The following is a 21,164-nucleotide window of genomic DNA, read 5'->3' as shown; positions in this document are numbered from 1 at the left end:
GGAGAATGGAGCCATGCTACATTTGCAAGGGAACAGGGAAGAAACATTAATCCTGCAAGCTATTTTTTTTTTAATTAAATAGTAACTGTTAGAAAGATAATGCCACAATATCCTCAGGTGATACCGCTGAGCACATGACGAGTAGGTGAGGTGATAAAAATAATGTATCAATCATCTCTGATGCTATGTCCACAGTAAAAACATCATAATTATTACAAATCTAAGCAAATAATTGTAATTTTACAGTCTTAAAATCAATTAAACAGCTTTATTTTAAGAATATTTTCTTCCACTTTCCTCTCTATTTTGTTTTTTTATAAATATAAATACTGTGCTCCTCTTTTCAGCATGCAAATGATTCCGTCCCTTTGGAAACAATGGAGAGCAGTGCCATTTTGCAGCATGTAGTTGTGGATGCAGGGCAACAAGTAACCCCACTGATAACAGAAGGCACCGCAGTGATTTTGAAACACCACAGCTCTTCATGCAATATTTTCATCAAAAAAGTCTTTAAATAATTCCTGCCAAAGCATGTAATAATTGAATTAAACAATATCTCTAAACAGTATAATGCATAACACATTAGCTAATTTTACAGTATTCCTTTACTGAGACTGTTCAGGATGAAAACTTCACTTGACCCCGTATCCTAATGTTCTTAAAATTACTTGTAAATTCATCATTTAGGAAAATGTCATTGTTATGTTTTACACATATTTTGAAACTTTACAGAAAAATAAGTGTCCTTGTACTATACAATGATAAGCCTATGCAGGTACAATTTATTAGCTGGACATTAGCAGATATCTTGCTAAACCCTGTAGTAGTAGTAGTACCACCCATCCCTAAGGACCCACAAACTGTTCCCTTCTCCAAACACGATTCCTCTCAAAACCAATTGTTCTCACTTCCCCGCTCCTGACTCACCAACCCTCTTCTAAGACTGCAGTACTTCACCTCGCACTGCTCTCACTCCATCCTCACCTGATTACCTAAGTGGTCTAAACCCATCTACCCCTCCCATGCCCTGCTTTGCTCAGTTTTTGTTTTCTCCTCACACTATAGTCACTATCCCCACATTCCAAACACCACTAAATTCCCACTCCACATTCGGTTTGTTTGTTGGTTTCTTTTTTTACCCTAGCCTGTATCTACAAGCTCTATGCCTGCTCCTCTCTATGCCTTCCACTCTGCTGTTGTTCTACGGATGCTTCTTCCTAGCACACGCTTTTCCTCTACCTTGCTGCACTAGACAATTCCTCTTTTCAGAGTTCCCTTTTTCACTGGCCTTAGCCCCCATTCTCATCCCTTACAAATATATACACACATACGTATTTTCAAATAGGCATGTGTGTATGTAAGTTTATCTTCTACTCTTTGTCATCTTTCTCCCTAGTTTTCAGTGCTTATGTAGTCCCAAATTTTCACCTGCTTCCCTTCTCATTTCAAAACACCTCCCAGATTGCCATGCCTTTCAGTCCCAACACTAACAACCTCATCTGAACATGCACCTTCTTGCCCTTGCAACCCTTGCTACCACATCATGCATCTCACCATTTTGCCTTTACAGTAAAGCACAGGTTAGGTAAGCTCACAGCTTTTGATTCCTGTGCCTGGATCCAGCTTCTCCCAGAGGAGCACAGAGCACTGCTTGCATTTAAATCCCATTCACTGTACCTAGAATTTGGGGGAAATTTCAGAATTTAACTCAGAGAATTCTCAGAGTCTTGGTGGGTTTTAATTAGAAGCTTGTAAATTGACTATACTTGAAAACAGATCTTCACAGGACGAGAAAAACAGTATTCTTGACATAACTATTACCCTCCTGAAAAAAAGTTCCTGCTTTAAAGTTGAGAGTCCTCAGCGCTTTCCTAAGATGGCTGAACTACCTCCACCATTCTGGCTGGAGGTTTTCTCAAAACCTTCAAGCTGCAGCACACCCCCACACTGAAAAATATCAGCCTGAAGTCAGTTTGCCAAAATATGAGCATCTGAAAGCATGCCTTCATGGTAGGAACTGTCAGGCAACCATAAAAATAAGTCCTAATACCAGCACTGTTTGCAAAAAAGGGGTAAAGCCTGTGCTGATGGATCCAGCATGAAAGGTTAGCAGGCAGAGAGAAAAAACAGATGTTAAGTACCTGCATGTATTTAATGTATGGGAACAACTGATACCACAGACAAGCAATAGTTAATATTTTCTTACTGTGTCTTCTTCTCAGAATGATTTTGCCCTCCAGAATAAATTCTTTGCTCTAGAGGTCCAGAAGAGGTTTGGTTCTGTTCCCAGTGTTAAATCTTTCATTTGGAAAGATTCAGACATTTAAGCTGCCAGCATTACAGATGGCTACCTTTCTATGCCCTTGCTTAAAAACCTAACAAAATTCCTTTTAACCAATTTGACACCTAGGTTTACCTTGTTTGAACTCAATAAGCAGTCTGAACATTGTAATAATCTGATGTCTGCTCAGACAGGCTCATTCTGTTCTCCTAAATCTAATCTGTGTTGTATCTGCCCGCTATTAGAAAGATTCAACCTAGGGACTGTATGTAGAAGTCTCATTTACTTCACCAAACACATTTAATCAATTCCACCCTACTATTTTCCTTTTGCTCAATGTTTGATTACTTTTATATCACCTATTAGATACGAACTGCTGTTTTTTACAATAAGTGGGTGATCTGACAAGGCCAATTTCATGTCTCCCATTAGATAAAGTGACATTTCAATCCAATTCTCTGACAAACTTATATGAGGATACAGTGTAGTTTAAGCACACACAATGACAAAGCACTGTCTTTTCAGCCTTTCCTATCAGAACAAACACTCAGGTAAATTGAAAACCTCCCCTTCGGGATTTGTTTAAATAGAGCAATCAATACTTTATTTCACCTTCCTCTAAAAGACATATAAGATGACACAAATGAATTTAAAAAAAAAATAAATCCCTTTTTTCATTCTCGTTTAAGGAGAGACTAATTGTTCACTGGCAGACTTTTTGCTCATTAGTTAGACAATATCAATGTTTACAATTCTTTAATAAGATAACATGGGATTAACTGACAGCTTTTTAATTGCTTCCTCCCCCATACAGATTAAACCTTGTTATAACCATATCTGCTCAGGTGAAAAAAGAAAGGGGGGGGAGGGGGCGGGGGGAAGAGAGAGAAGAACATTTGGCAGTTTCTGCTCAGGTAAAGAAAAGAAGCAAGAAAAAACCCCAAACATTTGGCAGTTTCTTACATATCTCTCATCTTCAAGATTTCATTTCTATTCCTTTGTGTTTTCAGGTTTGGTTTGCAGCATCTGATACTAGCAGCCCTTGTGCCAATTTCAAAAGTTCTAGTACCTGGTTTGCAGTGCAACACAGCATCACACTACAGCAGCACTACAAACCTTACAGAGGTATACATAGGTAACTGGAATTTATTTAGAGTAAGTTCCTATTTAGTGAAACTATGTCTACAGTGAAGTAGAATGGGTGTTGTACACAGCTGTAACTCACTACACTGTGCAAACATCCCAACTTAAAAGCCAAGATACTTTGAAAATATCCCAACTCCAGTGCAGCATTTACTTACTTGCAACTTGAGTTACAAGTTCAGTAACCACAATGAAACAGAGAGAGATAAATGTGAAGAACTGATGCTCTTTAACTTACAAACATAAAGTTTGACTCCCCTGTCATCCTAGCAGTGTAATTCTAGGGAAATTCCTCTTAAGTCAGCTTGGTTACACCAGTGTAAATTAAAAAAGAATTAGATTCATTGTTTGCAACAAAGAGTGGGGAGTAATTACACCACTGTTTCTACACATACTATTATTAAACCATCAGTAATTCCCAAGTATACTAAGCATTATATACAATATGGGTAAATGTACATTTTTCATGATTTATTGATGGTGATGGATTAAAAAAGATATATCTGCATTGAAATCACTCACTCCATTATCTTTGAATTCTGCTAACTAACATTGCAGACAAGCTGCTGAAAAAAATAGTAAATACAATTTCTTAATTATAGGTCATCAATAAGAAAGGGTATTTACTAATTAGGCCATAATGCTGCTATTTCAGCATAGCCATCTAAAGGTTTTTACAGCACAATGTTTAAAATGGGTCTTTTTAGGTCAGAAGGAATGACCTGCAGGTGGTCTCATAAAAGCTCCAATACAGGCAAGGGGGATTACCATAATTACTTTGCCGCTCTACAAGTAGTTAATGGGATTACACCCAAAGGCTATCCACTTGCTCACAGTGCCTAGTGCAAATTTTCTGAAAGAACCTCCACAAGCACAAATGCTTTAACGATACGCTTCATAATTTTATCTACTGCACCACAAAAGGAGCCCTAATAAATTAAAACACCCTAAATCTGAGAAACTGAAAAGAATCTAACTTACTCAGCTTCCTGTACCTCCTGTCACTGAGGCAGTAAATTTTCCACCTGCCTCCTTCAGGCAGTCTCCATTCTTCATTTTCACTGATGTTAGGTCTGAAAGATGTTTCTTCATTCCTATTGGGATTCACAGCCCACACTTTCTTTTTTTTTGCTGACTTATATTTACATTTTTAGCCACCTCTTTTATTTTGTTTTCATTCTTGGACTGAAATAACCTCAATTTTTCCACATTTCCATAACGACACTCTCATCTCACCCACTCTGTTTATTTCTTCATCTGTCCATTCTAGTAGCTCATCTAAGCTTTCACACCACAATTTGTTTTGTCTTATCTTCATACACTGGTTATTTGCAACTTCCTTCTCCTTGTCTTGTCATGTTTCTCTCCATATTCTCTAAAACACATTCACTAAAACCATATTCTTCCATTTGGAAAATAGTTTCTTCTTCATTGTGGCTTTCTTGTATCTTCTACTGGTGACCTATTATTCCCCAGGCTAACCTATAGCCTGAGTTTTTTCTTCTCCAATCAACACCTGTTCACACTGCTCTAACCATATCACCTCTTCATTATTCCACTCCTTATTTTCTTCTTAAATATCCCCTTCAATTTTTATTTAATTCAAAAAAACCCACATCCTATCTACAGCTTAACTGCTAACATTCCTGTATCTCTTCTCAGCGTAAACTCTATTGTCCTCACTTTGTCTCATCATTTTTTCCCCAGAACTTTTGCTTTGCTTTAGTATTTTGTCCTGATTCCTTATTTATGCCACTGAGCCTCCTCTCCTTCAAACTCTTCCTTCTGTCATGGCTTAACCCTGGCTGGATGCCAGGTGCTCGCCAAAGCTGCGTTATCACTGCCCTCCTCAACTGGACAGGGGAGAATATATGATGAAAAGCTCATGTGATGAGAAAAGGACAGGGACATCACTCACTGGTCACTGTCACAGGCAAAACAGACTGAACTTGGGGAAATTAGTTTAATTTATTACCAATCAAATCAGAGTAGGGTAATGAGAAATAAAACCAAATCTTAAAAAAACCCCACACCTTCCCAGGCTCAACTTCGTTCCCAATTTTCTGTCCCCCCCCCCGCCCAGCAGCGCAGGGGGACGGGAGCGGGGGCTGCGGTCGGTCCATCACACGCTGTCTCTGCCGCTCCTGCCTCGCAGGGGGAGGCTCCTCACACTGCCCTGCTCCAGCCTGGGGTCCCTCCCGCGGGAGACAGTCCTCCATCAGCTGCTCCGGTGTCAGCCCTGCCCACGGGCTGCAGTTCTCCACAGCCTGCCCCAGCCTGGGTCCCCGCGGGGTCACAGGCGCTGCCAGGACCCTGCCCCAGCCTGGGCTCCTCTCCCCGCGGGGTCACAGGCCCTGCCAGGACCCTGCCCCAGCCTGGGTCCCCGCGGGGTCACAGGCCCTGCCAGGACCCTGCCCCAGCCTGGGCTTCCCAGGGGGTCGCAGCCTCCTTTGGGCACCCACCTGCTCCGGCGTGGGGGTCCTCCACGGGCTGCAGGTGGGGATCTGCTCCACCATGGACCCCCACGGGCTGCAGGTGGGGATCTGCTCCACCATGGACCCCCACGGGCTGAGGGGCACAGCCTGCCCCACCGTGGGCTTCACCACGGGCTGCAGGGGAATCTCTGCTCCGGCACCTGGAGCCCCCCTGCCCCTCCTGCACTGACCTGGGGGCTGCGGGGCTCTGCCTCTCACATAGTCTCACTCCACTCTCCAGCTGCAAGTGCTGTTGCACAGTAACTTTCCCCCCTTCTTAAATGTGTTACCCCAGAGGCGCTACCACCATCACTCTTGGGCTCGGCCTTGGCCAGCGGCAGATCCATCTTGGAGCCAGCTGGCACTGGCTCCATCGAACATGGGGAAGCTTCTCACAGCCGCTCACAGCAGCCACCACAGTAGTCCTCCTGCTACCAAAACTTGCCCTGCAAACCCAATACACCTTTACTGCTAGCTTCTCATACACATGCTTTCTATATTGACTTCAGAAACAAGATCCATGGTACATTTTCAGATGTAACAGTTATCCTACATCTTTCTTATTGTCCTACATATAAGTTGCCTTTAGCAACAGGATTGTGTCTTCAAGAAGTTCTGACAAATCTCATACAGGTTTATAAATATGCAAAATAATTGAAAAGTTAGGAGAAAGAAAAGGGTAAATCCCAGATCAACTAATAACAAAGCCCCTTATCCAGTTTGCTGTCTGCAAGTAGAACTCTGCAAGCTCTTATACTGGAATAGGAACTGATTCTTTAATTAGATTACTAAATCATAAGAAATGTTAATTTGTATCTTAACCCAAAAGATAAAACCTAGAGCAGAATTTGGAAAGCAGAGTGACAAGAAAGTATGACACAAAATTAATTTCTTGCTCTGTTACTCCTTAGCCTATAAATTTCTTTAATTCCATTAGAACATCTAAAATTAAATAATCTCTGATAATCCAAATGCTACCCTCAAAAGAAAAAAAGTATTATCCAACAAAGGATACTGTTTCTAAAATCAGAGGTTGCATAATAGATGCAACTGTGTCCTTCCTAATTCTCAGCGGAAAATCCCACACCTGTGGTGGATTTAGTTTTAGGGCAGTCATTCACTCCTTGCAAACTTGGATCAAATTTATTTCAGAAAGAAGAGAAAAAGAGCTTTTAGCCCTTCATCTCACTTGTTTCTTGGACCAGAAAGGAAAGATACATTGCACAATTCTGTGGCTCCACAACTTAGATGCTAAAGAATATGGTTTTGTCTCTGACAAAACAAAAATAAAATTTTGTTCGTCCAAAATACTAGTATAAAAGTAAGAAGCAATCAAAATGAAATATAAAAGCCATGAATATTAAAAAATTGTTTTAGCTGAGTTTTTTTATTTAGGATGGACAGACCTGTATGCGTTCTATTTACATGTATTTCCTGCTATTTTTAGAAACATCCCTCCATGTGTTGGAATATGTGTATTTTATGTTTGTTGTAATGTAAGTCTTTCATATTTTGCAGTAAATATATTTTTAGAATGCAATCTCCACAAAGGAGGTAAATAGCCAGTATATGTTCATCTTTTTCAAAAAATCTTGTAAAGACATATAGTTCTAAACAGTACCTTTTTGGAGAAATATTTAAAACAACAATCAACAAGTAACTAGTTAATTAGCCCTAGCCTTGTTACAGCTGGATAGACTGTTAAGATTTACATAAATAGAGTCTATTTACTGAACCTCTTATTGACTTTAACAGGCTATGGGTAACATTCTTACTGAATTAGCAGTATCCTTATTCCATACACTGAGCATGCAAATACTTATTTTTATTGTTAAATACCTTTGACTATCAGTTCTGCATAGTTTGATACACCAACTCCTCCTTCTGTCCGGATCATGCAGCGATAGTTGCCAGCGTCCCGCTTCGTAGCATTTACCACACTAAAAAGAGCTACAAATCGGCGGAAGTTGAACACTTTTATGTCCTTCAAAGGTGCATCCCTTACATAAATACCCTAGGTGGAGAAACAAAAATAAAGAATATTGTTAGTCATATTAAAAAAAAAAAAAGTACTGACAACCTATTTTATTTCTCTCAAGTTCCCCAAGAGGGGAGGCAAGATAAAAGCAGAAGTCTGTATGTTACTTTTACAGATGTTTACGCTGTGTGAGACTTTACTGCCTTCCCATGTGAGTTACAACCATTCATCATCAGTATGCGACCGCTGATCTGAACAGCTGCTTTCAACTCTTTATAGATTAACTAATAGAAAGATTTAAGAGCAATGTAACATTTACTTGCTTGGCTTACTTTATACAAATATTTAACATCATTTCTTTTAAAGAAACATGAAACCCAGCATACTCGGTCTCTGCTTTCTCTTCCCCTCTTGCATCTTGCACAGCTTGCACAGAAATGTCAGTGGATGGTTTTCATGCAGCAGCACCTACACATGACGTTATCAGCCACGCAGGTGGAAGAGACTAGGCACAGATTTACCAGGCATATGACCAACAAGGCTGAAGATGTCTCCAACTTTCACTTACTCAGCATGATACTGGGAACTGGGCAGTTTCTACTTCAGTGCAGTGTCTCATCCTCAATTCAACATATTGCATGCACAGCACAAGAAAATGAGCTACGTAACAGCAGAGGAGCACAGGGCCCAGCATAAATCCCATGCTACTGGCCTGCTCCCTCGTGATCCAGTGCATGGCTGCAGGAGTGAAAAAGGAAAGGTAGCAGACAGAAGAGGGCAGAAATGACATCTTGCCATGTCCTCTGACATAAAGATGAGGACAGAGAGAATTGGGTCTCAGATCCTCATCAGAACTTGTGCTTCACCTGCCTATGAAATAGGATATGTGCACTGTGAACACTCAAAACCCCTCAGAAAATGTATAATCATTGAATTGCTAGAGGCGGCTGAAAAAAAACCCATACAAAATATAGTGACAACATTTACTCAAACAAGCACACAAGAAAGGCACACTTTTCACACAAATACATATTTCAACAAACTGAAGGCTACATTATCAAAACACCAAGAGTAACTGGAGACCCCCAACTGGCACCTCTCAAAAGACACTCTTTCCAGGAAAGCATATGAACAGTCTGATGCTATGTAATGACACCGGTTATTTTTAGTAGATCTTTCTGACTTCAGGAGCTTCAAGCATGGCAAGGGTCCTGCACTACCGATCTTCTATAAACCATCAATACAGCTGGTGATGTGTTTTTCTGCCCTAGAGTTTGTCGTTTGTCCAGCAGAATTTAAGACCTGTATAGGAAATACCTCATTTTGTTATGGACTTTACTTGCCACTGTATCAAAACTATCCTTAAAATACCAGTTGTAACCAAATAGTTTCAAATAAGAGCCACATAAAATTAAATTCATCCATAAATCACAAAACCAAGTCAAAGTTAATTATGCTATTAATGCCAAAGAAGCAGCTTAATTAACAGTAAACACTAATTCTCATGGACAGTAAGGTAGAGTTATTTCCTCTTCAGAAATACACGTGGGTGATGCACAGCTTATTTAAGAGAAAAATTAAATGCTTGTAAGATGGCCAAAGAGGAATACTATCATACCTTAAAAATTACTCAGTCTTAAATTATTACTTAAGAATTACTTCAGATAATTGCCAGGTCCTTAAAAATCCTAGAACTCTGAGCTTCTGATAAACTGGCTTCTCTGACGTGGCATGGCAGTTACAAAACCCAAAACTTAGAAAGAAACATTTCAAACTACTTTTTCAAAACTACCACTTCTACTGGTTTTGCCACTGTAACATCATTCTAGCAAGAATGGCTGCAATTAGCAGGGAGCAAGCAGAGCAGGTTAATTATGGTTTTGGAGAATGAATATTTTTTAAAAGCAACATTGTCTTTTACCTAAAATGATAACTGATTAATCTTAATTAATTATCAGAGCTGCTGACAAAACACATCATTTTAAAGTATGTTTCTGAAGCTTCCATACTCTTTAAGGACTCTGTGCATAACCAAGTAACATGCTTACACTACATTCACCAATGCTAGATTTTCCTTTTTTCTAGTTCGCAACATCAGGAAGCTTTACACAGGCTATTTTATCCTGCTGAGAAACAGGGTAAGTTATTCTCTAAGGAGCAACACACTGCCACACACTGATTAATTGTAGTACCTAAACTAGCTCAGCTCATTTAGAGTGAGAACAAGCCCCTCTGTACTCCTGCCTGCATGGTACGTCCACCCTTCCCTGCAGGGTACCGGCATCCAGAGTCTACCAGGACTCTGAAGAGTTATAACATAATTGAAGAACTGTGTAAATATTTTAAGAATTATTTCTTGCTGTTCCCACCCAACAAAGGCTACAGGACACTGTTAAAGGGAGAAAGAGGTGAAGGGAAAGGACCAGGCAATGCCCAAGGCAGTATAATTTCTGCCTTAATCTGTAGCCTGTGTGGACAGGAGACCATGGGAAGGTGTGATGCACGCACACTCCCCGCTGGCCCTGCACAGAGGGTTGTGTCCTACCAGGCCTGGCCCCTCAGACCTCCGAGTGGCTGGTAGAAATCCTGAACAACACAGCCTGGGTTGTCATATAAACTGCCAGCAGTCCATGAAGGGAACTGCTCCAATGAAGCAGCTGAAGTTGCAAAAAGAAGTCTGAGGGCAGTCAAGAGAGGCTTCATAGCCTTGGGACAACCGGTTAAGGGATTAGGAACACAAGCAGTGTTCTTCACTATCCTACCAGTCACGAGGAAGGATGAGGGAAGAAGCAGGAAGAGCCAGCAGATCAATACCTGGCTCCGAGCCTGGTGTTACTGGCAGAACTTTGTGGGTTTTGATCATGGGTTGGTTTATATGACACCAGACATGCTGGCAACAGATGGGGTACACCTGTCTCAAAGAGGGAAAAAGATCTTTGCACAGTGGTTAGCAGGGCTCACTGAAAGAGCTTCAAACTAGATTGGAAGGGGGAAAGGGATAAAACCAGGCTCGCTAGAGATAAGCCTGGGGGCAGCACACCCAGTGTGCTAGCAAGGTCCTTCGGTCTGCCCTCTCAATAGAGGTAGGGGATTGGACATCCATGTGGCAGGAAAGACACAAGGTTGATTGATGTGTCAGAAACCAAAGAAGCACTTGAGAATGGACACATAGGATTTAAGGGCTTCTCCCCGCAGAAAGTTGGCGGGAGCAATAGCCCAACTGAAGTGCATCAAAATCAATATGTGCAGCATAGGCAACAATCAGGAGGAGCTAGAAGCAGGAAAACTATGACATAGCTGCCATCAGAGAAACATGGTGGGATGACTCACATGACTGGAGTGCTGCAATGGATGGCTATAAACTCTTCAGAAGGGGTAGGCAAGGAAGGAGAGGTGGTGGGGTAGCCCTGTATGTTAGGGAGTATTTTGATTGTCAAGAGCTTAATGACGGTGATGTTAGGGTTGAGTGCTTATGAGCAAGAAGTGGGAGAGTCAACAAGGCAGATACCGTGGTGACAGTCTGTTACAGAGCACCCAGCTAGGATGAAGAGGCAGATGAAATATTCTATAAGCAGCTAGAAGTCTCATGATTGCTAGCCCTTGTTCTCATGGGGGACTTCAACATACCAGATGTCTGCTGAAAATACATTACAGCGAAGAGGAAACAGTCCAGGAGCTTCTTGGATGTGTGGAAGATACCTTCCTGACACAGCTACTGAGTGAGCCAACTGGGGAAGGCACCCACTGGACCTGTTGTTTGTGAACAGAGAAGGACTGAGGTTGGAGGCTGTCTTGGGCATAGCAATCATGAAATGATAAGAGTTTCAGTTCTCGGAGAAGTAAGGAGGGGGCTCAGCAGAGTTGCTACACTGGACCTCCAGAGGGCCAGCTTTGTACTGTTTAGGAGCCTGGTTGACAAAGTCCCTTGGGAGATAGTTCTGAAGGGCCAAGGGGCCAAGGAAGGTTGGACATTCTTCAAGAAGGAAATCTTAAAGGTGCAGGAGCAGGCCGTTCCCATGTTCTGAAAGACAAGCTGGTGGGAAAGACAGCCTGGCTGAAAAGAGAGCTTTGACTGGAACTCAGGAAAAAACATAGAGAATTCATGACCTTTAGAAGGAGGAGCAGGCAACTCAGGAGGACTACAAGGATGCTGTGATATTTTACAGGGAGAAAACTAGAAGGGACAAAGCCCAACTAGATCTTAATCTGGCTCTTGCTGTAAGACAACAAAAAATGCTTCTATTAAGTACATTACCAACAAAAGCAAGACTAAGGAGAATCTCTATCCTTTAGAGGAACACTGTTTCCCCACAGCATTCTCCTGGAAAAACTGACCACTCTTAGCTTGGACAGGTATATGCTTTGCTGGGTGAAAAACTGGCTAGCTGGCTGGGTCCAAAGAGTTGTGATGAATGGAGCGAAATCCAGTTGGCAGCTGATCAGAAGTGGTGTTCCCCAGGGCTCAGTACTGAGGGGCCAGGTATGTTTAATATCTTTATCAACAATCTGCACAAAGGGATTGAGTGCACTCTCAGTAAGTCTGCAGATGACACCAAGGTGGGTGGGAGTGTTGATCTGCCTGAGGGCAGGCAGGCTCTGCAGAGGGATCTGGACAGGCTGGACCGATGGGCCGAGGCCAGTTGTATGAGGTGCAACAAGGAGAAATGCTGGGTCCTGCAGCTGCAGCAACCCCACGCAAAACCGCAGGCTTGGGGAAGAGCGGCTGAAAAGCTGCCTGATGGAAAAGGACCTGGGGGTGCTGGTCACCAGCCAGCTGGACATGAGCCAGCAGTGTGCCCAGGGGGCCAAGAAGGCCAACAGCATCCTGGCTTGTATCAGAAGCAGCGTGGCCAGCAGGACTAAGGCAGTGACTGTCCCCCTGTACGGGGCACTTGTGAAGCGGCACCTTGAATACTGTGTGCGGTTTTGGGCCCGCAATGAAGCTGGTCAAATGTCTAGAGCACACATTTTATGAGGAGCAGCTGAGGAACCTGGGGTTGTTTGGTCTGGAGAAAAGGAGGCTCAGGGGGGAACCTTATCACTCCCTACAACTACCTGAGAGGAGGCTGTGGCAAGGTGAGTGCCCATCTCTTCTCCCAAGTAACAAGTGATAGGACATGAGGAAATGACCTCAAGTTGTGCCAGGGGAGCTTTAGATCAGATATTAGGGAAAATTTCTTCACTGAAAGGGTGGTGAAGCATTGGAACAGGCTGCCCAGGGAAGTGGTGGAGTCACCATCCCTGGAGGTATTTAGATGACAAGTAGATGTGGACTTGGCAGTCCTGGGTTAACAGTTGGACTTGATGATCATAAAGGTCTTTTCTAACCTAAATGATTCTATGATTCAGCCCCACAGGACACATTTCCCATCTTTTTTGTGCATAAGTAGAATGAAAATTGGAAGTGATCAATGCATTGCAGCATTTATCATAAATTTTCATTTCACTGTGGTCCCATAGTCTTTTTCACCTTCTTCTGATTCCTGAACACACTAATTTCCCCTTATTGCAAATGTTTTAACTCCTGTTCTACAACAGGAAATCTTAGTTTGATCAAATAATTGACTTATTATGGCCATGCATCACATAATATCCAGTCACATGTCAATAATTTTGACTGAAATAGGAAGAAGCTAAATCACATTTCGGAAACACACATAATTTTGCTCAAATGAACAATTTACATGAGTCTTAAATATAATTCAGCTTGGCCTTACAAAAGATTTGAGCATTTTTGCCCCCCACCAAAATCCACCTGTGAAACAGGTTATTAATAGTGGCTTCAAAATTCATGAAGGAACTCGAGAATAAAAAGTGTTTGTTATTATTAACACACATGTGAAATATAGGTGAGATTACTATTAACAAAGATTATCTTGACTGACTTCTTTTAAACATTACAAACTTACAGGGGCAAAGTACAGAGTGTCTAATTATATGTTAGAACTCAAATAGTCCCACAGAAATCACTGGCATGACATTTCCTACTAGAATTCAAAGGAGATAAAAAAAGATTTTTTTTCTTTAGTCTCTTTGAGAAAAAATATTTTCAAGGAAAACATAATGTCTGGAGCAGACAAAGATTAAGAAACATAATTGCTTCACTTTCCACAAGAAAAAATACAGCTCAAGAGAGCAAGTCTTCCCTCTCTTCTGGGATGACAGCAAATGAGTAGGAGAGCTACCTAATTGATTTAAACCTGAGCATAAAGGAATGGTAATGAAGGTAATGAATTCATTTATAAAAGTTCAATCCACAGGTATTGCAGAAGAGAGTTTAAAAGGCTGCAGAGTAAAAAAGAAAAAAGTCTACACCTACAACCTCTCCCAGATTCTTATTTCAGCAATGGACAAATGGCAAAAGACTATTTTTAATCTGAAAAAAACACTATTTATAATTTGATATATAAATATAGAATGGCTTCTGTTTTAACTGTACCCACATGGCCAGCTTTGCTTCCTTTATTCACATTTTGTTCTCCCTGACTTACTGCACAGTGTCTTCAGGAAGCTGCACAGGTGTGACACTGGTCACTTTTAGTTAACTACCTGAAATCTGGAGGAGAATGTCAATAATATTTTCTTTTCAATATTTAACAGGACCCTTTAAGCACATTTTATGATAAATGATAAGCTCTCAGTGCTGATTCTCAATAGCTGTTTCATTTAGAACAGCTAGAATGAAATTAATTATATCAAATGAACATTCATTTATTGAACATATTAATACATCCCACCACAACTTTTTAATGACATTATTCTTAGTAGCATTCACAAAAATAAGTTTTTAACACTCACTGATGACATTCTTAAGTCCCACAAATAAGAGATCACTTACAATCCATTGCTTTACTAATTATAGTCATTAAAACATTAATCACACTTTTTTAAAGATATATTCTGAAACTTACCAATAGGTCTTGCAAACTCCCACTTTTTATGTGGAAACCTGAGTCTTCACAAATATCTCATATCTTATTGGAAATTAAACAAAAATTCACAAGTCTGTGATTTATTAATCCCATTCCAGAAAAATACAAAATTGACAATTTACAATGCAACACTATGGAACTCTATATTAAACCCCATTAAAACAGGTTGTTGGAGCAAATTTGTAGCATCCTTCTGTTTTCTGAGTACGGTTTATTTGTTTTAAAAACAATTGAAAGATAAATATTGTTCTTTTTATTATTTTACTTTAGCCATGCCTTGCCGTGTGGAAGACTGAGGCTTTACTGCAGATTAAGTTTACTAGCTCTTCCTGCCTCCGGGACTCAGAACTGGGCGAACAGGACACTCCATTCTTTGGAAAGAGGAAACTGTTGCAATCATTTAATGCCAGACCTGCTTGGACTACAAAGGCCATGTCCCCTGGGCAATGCTATCTAACCTTCTTAGAGCAAAAAAAATTTGACCACAAATTGACTGCAAGATGTTGAGATCCAAAAATGAAAATAACAGAGTCCATTGGCCACAGAGCAACCCATACATTTTCAAATGCTCAGAGAAAGCTTTTAAAAAACATAAATATACATATTTCAAAATGCTATTTAAGCCAACTAATGAAAATACATTACTGGCAAATCACATATAAGAATAAATTATCTATTAAGTGATATTGTATTTAATATTTAATATATGGGGATATAAAACATATTCTTCATTTAACTTCAGGATATACACATCTTGAAAATCCATATACCTAGTACCAGCATATCACATGCATACAAAGACCGCTTAAAGCACTTTAAAATGCACATTATTTTTTCATTTTAGGCAAGCTAGAATGAAAAGAAATAGGTTGATGGTTATTTAAATTAGACTTACAGTCTCTTTTAGGCAATGAACGAACTCTAAGTCTTCTAAATGAACAGCAATTTAGCAGCAACAAGATATATATTAAACCTTTCAGAAATACTTTTTAACAAAAATGCTGCAGTAATTCAAAGGGATTGAAGTTCTGGGATATTATATCCAGCAGTACCACTGCATTAATCGCTCTCAAGGAATGTTTCAACAATTTTGCCAGAAGAGACTTAAAAGGAAACATCAGTCAGTCACCCTCTGTCCATACAGGTAGATTAAGCAGCTCTTCATACATTTAATAAAATAAAGAGTTTGCATTATTCTACATTTAAATATGCGCATTTATAAAATTATGATTAAAGTCATACCAGCGGGATCTCAAATAACATCAGCAGTGCCAGAAGTAATTTTGTTTAAAATATGTATGAAATTAAATCAAATAGTAATTAATACCTCAACAAAATTGCTTTACAGAGTTCATATCATTCCAATAATTAAGACAGTTGGCTCTACCTCTGAATTTCTAGAAATGCTTTCATAACCAAGACAACTGTTTGTCAGTCTAGATTAGAACCACCACAAATCCTGTGATTATCCTCTATTTATTCCATCTGTGTAAGTTAACAAGTGTATTTCATTCAAGTAATGAGGCCATGCTGGAAAAAGATTATTGTCCTGTTTAGAATTATTCTGCTATGAGCCAGAATTACACTCGGCATGTGTAACTAATTGGCATTCAAGCAAAATGTTATTATTTTACCTTTCAAGAAAGATTTCAGCTTTTGATATTTTAATGTTTGATAACTGAGCCTTTTCTTCAAATCACATTGCTCTCCATAAATCTCTGTTTATTATGATACCTGGAGCTGCCAGGTAATATAAAATGTTACTCAAGTTCCATATTGAATAGTCATATTATCAAATATCAAGCAATGACATCTATTTGAAGATATAAATAAACATACAGAAAGTAAATAAAGACATTATTGCATTTTCTGCAGTCGTTAAACTCAGTGTAATTTACCCAAAGCAGTTACTCTGTACTTACATACTGAAATATTTTCATATCGTTCTGACAGGAGCAAATCTGTTATTATTACATGGAGAGTTTACAAGAAAAAAAACCCCAAACCCTGCTCAATCTATTTTTTATTTTCACATTAAATTCCAGAGCAATTGAGAAGAGTTTACATTTTCTAAGAATTTGTAAGTGCTCACAAACTATGTAAAAAGTCCAAATCTTCTTTCCATTCATCTTTAATAGCACACAATACAATACAAAACAAAATGACTTGTAGGGAACTACATCCTCAGAAATGTCTGGAGAAAACTGCACTTCTCTAACAGAGAGATTTATACTTTAGCCAGAAATTATGGCAATGATCCATGTATCTGCTAAGCATTTTGCTGAACTCATAGCCCTACTTGTAAAGTCATTTAATCTAATGCTGTATCTTATTTCTTTGAAATATGCAAACTAAATGCTTCTCATCATCCTTTTTGTATTAAAAATTCCAAGAGTTAGGAAGAACACCTTGCTAAAAAAAAAATAAGAGAACATATATAGGATTTTAAATACTCTGGCTTGAAATTCTGCAGATGCCAGGCTTATGGACAGGCTGGGAAGGAGCAGAGTGATGAGGAGAATACGAGAAAGTAAACACCGTTAGCATAATTCTCATCCATATACACAATGCAAAGTGATCCAGTACAGGCATTTGTCTGCCTTTTCTATCCAAGTACCTAATAGGACAGTTAAAAAACAGTGTGCTCATGTTCCACATTCTCTTCTCTGGAAAATTGTTATCTCGTTTGGAAGAATAATAGCATGGGATGAAGCAAGTCCCAACATGCAAGTTCTGAGGACCTGAAGTCCGCTCCAAAGTTTTAAACAACCAGAACAGCAGGAAAACCAAAGCATACCGAGTCCTACAAAGCAGGCAAGGAAGCAGTAGCCAAGAAAGAGGCACGTACATATCTGGCAATGAGAAACAATGCCCTGCTAAGGGCAAGGCAGCAGCCTCCTGAAAATTCTTCCAAATCAGAGGAATGAATGGCAAGAAGAGACACATGCCTATGATTAAAGAAAGCCATAATAAACCTCTCAACTGTGACAGTGCAATTTCTGAATAAATTACAACCAGAACAGTAATAATAAGTAATAAGTAAGGTAGTTACACCTTGGTTCATGTAACAGGGAAGCTACTGTAGAGGGGGGTTTAGCTGGAGGTGTTTCAGTCTTCATTACTGAGTCAGTCACATAGTTTAACAGCTCCCACCCCCAACACATACCTTCCCCTATGCTCTCTTTCCTTTCTATCATCTTCCCTTTGGGTTTAATTTAATTTAATCTTTACTTTGGTCCTCCTTGCCTCAAAACAGCTTCAACAGCCCTGGGTCTTAAAAAAGAAGTCTTGATTTAACTCCAATTTGAACACGATACCGCCCAGCAGTAAGTTTGTATGTTTTAACTACAGTATTAATTGTAAAGGTCACTGTTTCTTTCTCCCAAAGGTCCAAGAGAATAGCACAGAAAGAGTACTGAATTTACTTTATCAATTGCCTAACTCGTACATGTTCCCAAGTGATTCTACTGCTGCTGAACTGTGTTTCATATCAAGACAATCTTCAGGGTCCAGAAAAAGAAATACCTAACATGCTTTTGAAAAGCAAGCTGAATTTAACCAGCCCCCCCAGTGGCATAGTTCAACTGTTCCATTATCTCAGGTTTGCTAATCACCTTGTACTACATTATTTAACACTCCAGAAAAACTGGAAGATTAACATATCACACTGAGTTTCCTGAAAAGAGAACACTGCTTGGGTCACTTCATTTTCAAACTCAGACAAGAATATCAGAAAGGTTAGACTGATAAAAGTAATTCCAGGACAATTTTTCTTACAGGTCACTTCATCAGGTAAGAATATATATGAGGCTGAATAGCGATGGAGGAGAGGGATAGATTTACGTGCAACCCCACTAACTTGCGCATGTCCATAAATGTCTGCACGTAAACAAATTTTCTGCAAATCAATGTATGTAGTCAATTTATTAATCTCTGGGTTTCTGAACACTTCAGAGAGTTCTAAAACAAGGAAGAAAGGAAGAAGAAAGAACAGCTACTTGTTACCAGAAACTTTTTATCCAGAGTCCAAGTTTCATATCATCCTTGTTAAATAAAATAATAGTCGCTCTCTTAACTGGCACTTTAGACACACTTCATAGACATAAGATGCAACAGAGCATCTTCAGTGAATGAGTAGGATCGAAATCTACTGATTTTTCATGTTACTGGCAAACAAACTTTGCCAAGTTGTCTCCAGCTGTCTTAAGGTTTTGCAGTGTTGTCCATAACCAAGGTCCTAGTGGATGTCACAGAGTTTGCAGTGTACCTCTAAAGGCAAAACTTCTATAGTTTGTGATTTTTTCAGATTCACTTTTTCCCCAAAATCTCTTTTGGTCACAGGAGATTAACAAAGAGGGAGAGGATGAAGAGTTATATTTTTGTGATGAAAAACACTTTTTTCAAGACAAAAATTTTAATACCTATATTGAAATTTTCCAGACTCCACATTCCCTTCATAAGCAGGAACAGCTGGTATACTAGCTGAAAACAAAATGTGCATTTCAGTGCCACAAGCACACTTTCGGCAGTGCAGCATCTACCTCTGCTAGACAGATGCTGAAAGGTCTTTGGAGACCACCACCCACTATCACTCCTTGCAACCTGATGGATGGCTGGCACCACTACAGAGATAAGCACCTCTCTCCTCACTAGCCGCAATACTTTTTTTTTTTTTTCTATCGTGTCAAGGGTTGTTTAGTTTTCTTGAAATAAAATCATCAAATTTGCCCACATCCCCTGAAGTTTTTACTTGTTTTTTGGTGTCACTACCAATGTGGTCTGTGGTGCTCATTGATATGAACAGTTTCTGATTTAAAGGTTTTGACTAATGTCATAATGTAAACCTTCACAGCTGCTTCTGTCAGGTATTTTCACCAGAAATCTACTATTTTGGCTAACTTCATAAACTTCCACATCACTTAGGAATGGTGGAGCCAGTTCATGAGGCTAGAAGTCAAGTTTATTCTTCCATTTCCCCTTACCTGCATTTTTTAGTATTAATAGGAAATCACACTGATGTTCCTTCATGGTTACTGACACCTGGTTCTTGTGCTGGGCAGGACAGTCCAAGTGGATTGGTAGGCTTACCCTGTAAATTACCTTTGCTGGCCAGGCTTCTGCAGTGTTTCTGAGCGGGAGAACATAAAGCCCATTTTTACCTCTACTATTACAGTGCCACCATCTCATACACGTAGTGTAAAGCTAGAACACAGATTCAAAGTAGCTATCGTACCATCAAGCATTTTAGTTTTTTCAGCTGTGCATTTCATTGGTCATAGTATCTTTGTGAACCCCAGTTGTGCTTCCCTTGCAAGAACCAGCCTGAGCAGCACACTGCTGTGGAGGAAAGATTTCATTGTGCTTGGGTGCAAAAACAGGAGGGTGGCAGGTTTGCAACCCATTTCCAACACTTCTGAGAGTATGTCAGTTCCCTGATTTTGAGAATTTAGTCCCTAAATCAATCTCAGCACTCCGAGGGTCATGCCAGTGATAAGAGTACACCACTTGGCCTCACTGATGTCAACCTATAAAGGAAAAGATGATGTCCAAGGAGCAAAGTCACCTTTACTGTACATCCTACCACACTCCAAGCACATTTTGATTATTCAGCTGCACATAGGTTACTAATAAGAACACTAGACTGGATGTTTTCTACTGTTCAGCTCCAAAACATCACTGGAGCCAAAACACCTTACAGATACATTGATTTCAAGATGTCTTTCTGTTTCTTGCAAATGTTCACTAGGATTTATCATTAACGGTCCACAATTAATTTCTCCTAGTCTCTGCTACCACTAATAATTGAAGATTTGGTAAGAGAAATCTTAGCATCAGAGAAAGATTTATCAAATCTATATACATATATGAGTAAAACCAGTAAGCCTAGGTAAAAAACAAAAACAAAAACAAAACCAACTGGCTGGTGTTATCCTGATAGGAGACTGCATCCCAACAGACAGAAAAGGATTACTCTTAAGTGTGATGAAGCCTTCAGCCCTAGGCCCACAGGGAAGAGCTGTAACTGTTCACAACAAAGCTTTTCACATAAGCAATGCATTCATCTTCCTCAAAGGATGAGCATCTAACCTAACAACTCTTTTGTAGGAGGAACTGGTTTGGACCTTTAGGTATACATATTAAAAAATTTATTTGACTTTTTATGCAACCTAAACACACACCATCTTAAGGTACAAAGCTTCTTGTATGCACATTTGCTCACAGCCAGATCAGAGCAAATAAAATAAACATAGATTATTCCAGGAATTTGGCATGGGATCTCTAATACATATAAACATATTTTAATTTTTTTTAAGTTTGAATTGGTGTTTAGAAAGCTGAGATTTGTTACATTTTTT

The 21,164-nt window shown here is 39.7% G+C and overlaps 1 protein-coding gene across 12 annotated transcripts in view; it reads right to left on the bottom strand.

Moving 5' to 3' along the window:
• PTPRM (protein tyrosine phosphatase receptor type M) overlaps positions 1-21,164 on the bottom strand; it is a 482,524-nt gene that overhangs the window by 286,946 nt on the left and 174,414 nt on the right. For all 12 annotated transcript variants that reach the window (XM_037380694.1, XM_037380695.1, XM_037380697.1 and 9 more), the window contains one exon: positions 7,738-7,912. In XM_037380694.1, the coding sequence (XP_037236591.1) occupies positions 7,738-7,912 (175 nt within the window). The remainder of the gene's footprint in view (positions 1-7,737; positions 7,913-21,164) is intronic.

Source organism: Falco rusticolus, chromosome 3, assembly GCF_015220075.1.
Source record: "Falco rusticolus isolate bFalRus1 chromosome 3, bFalRus1.pri, whole genome shotgun sequence".
Taxonomy (NCBI): domain Eukaryota; kingdom Metazoa; phylum Chordata; class Aves; order Falconiformes; family Falconidae; genus Falco; species Falco rusticolus.
This window is presented reverse-complemented; position numbering and strand designations above follow the sequence as displayed.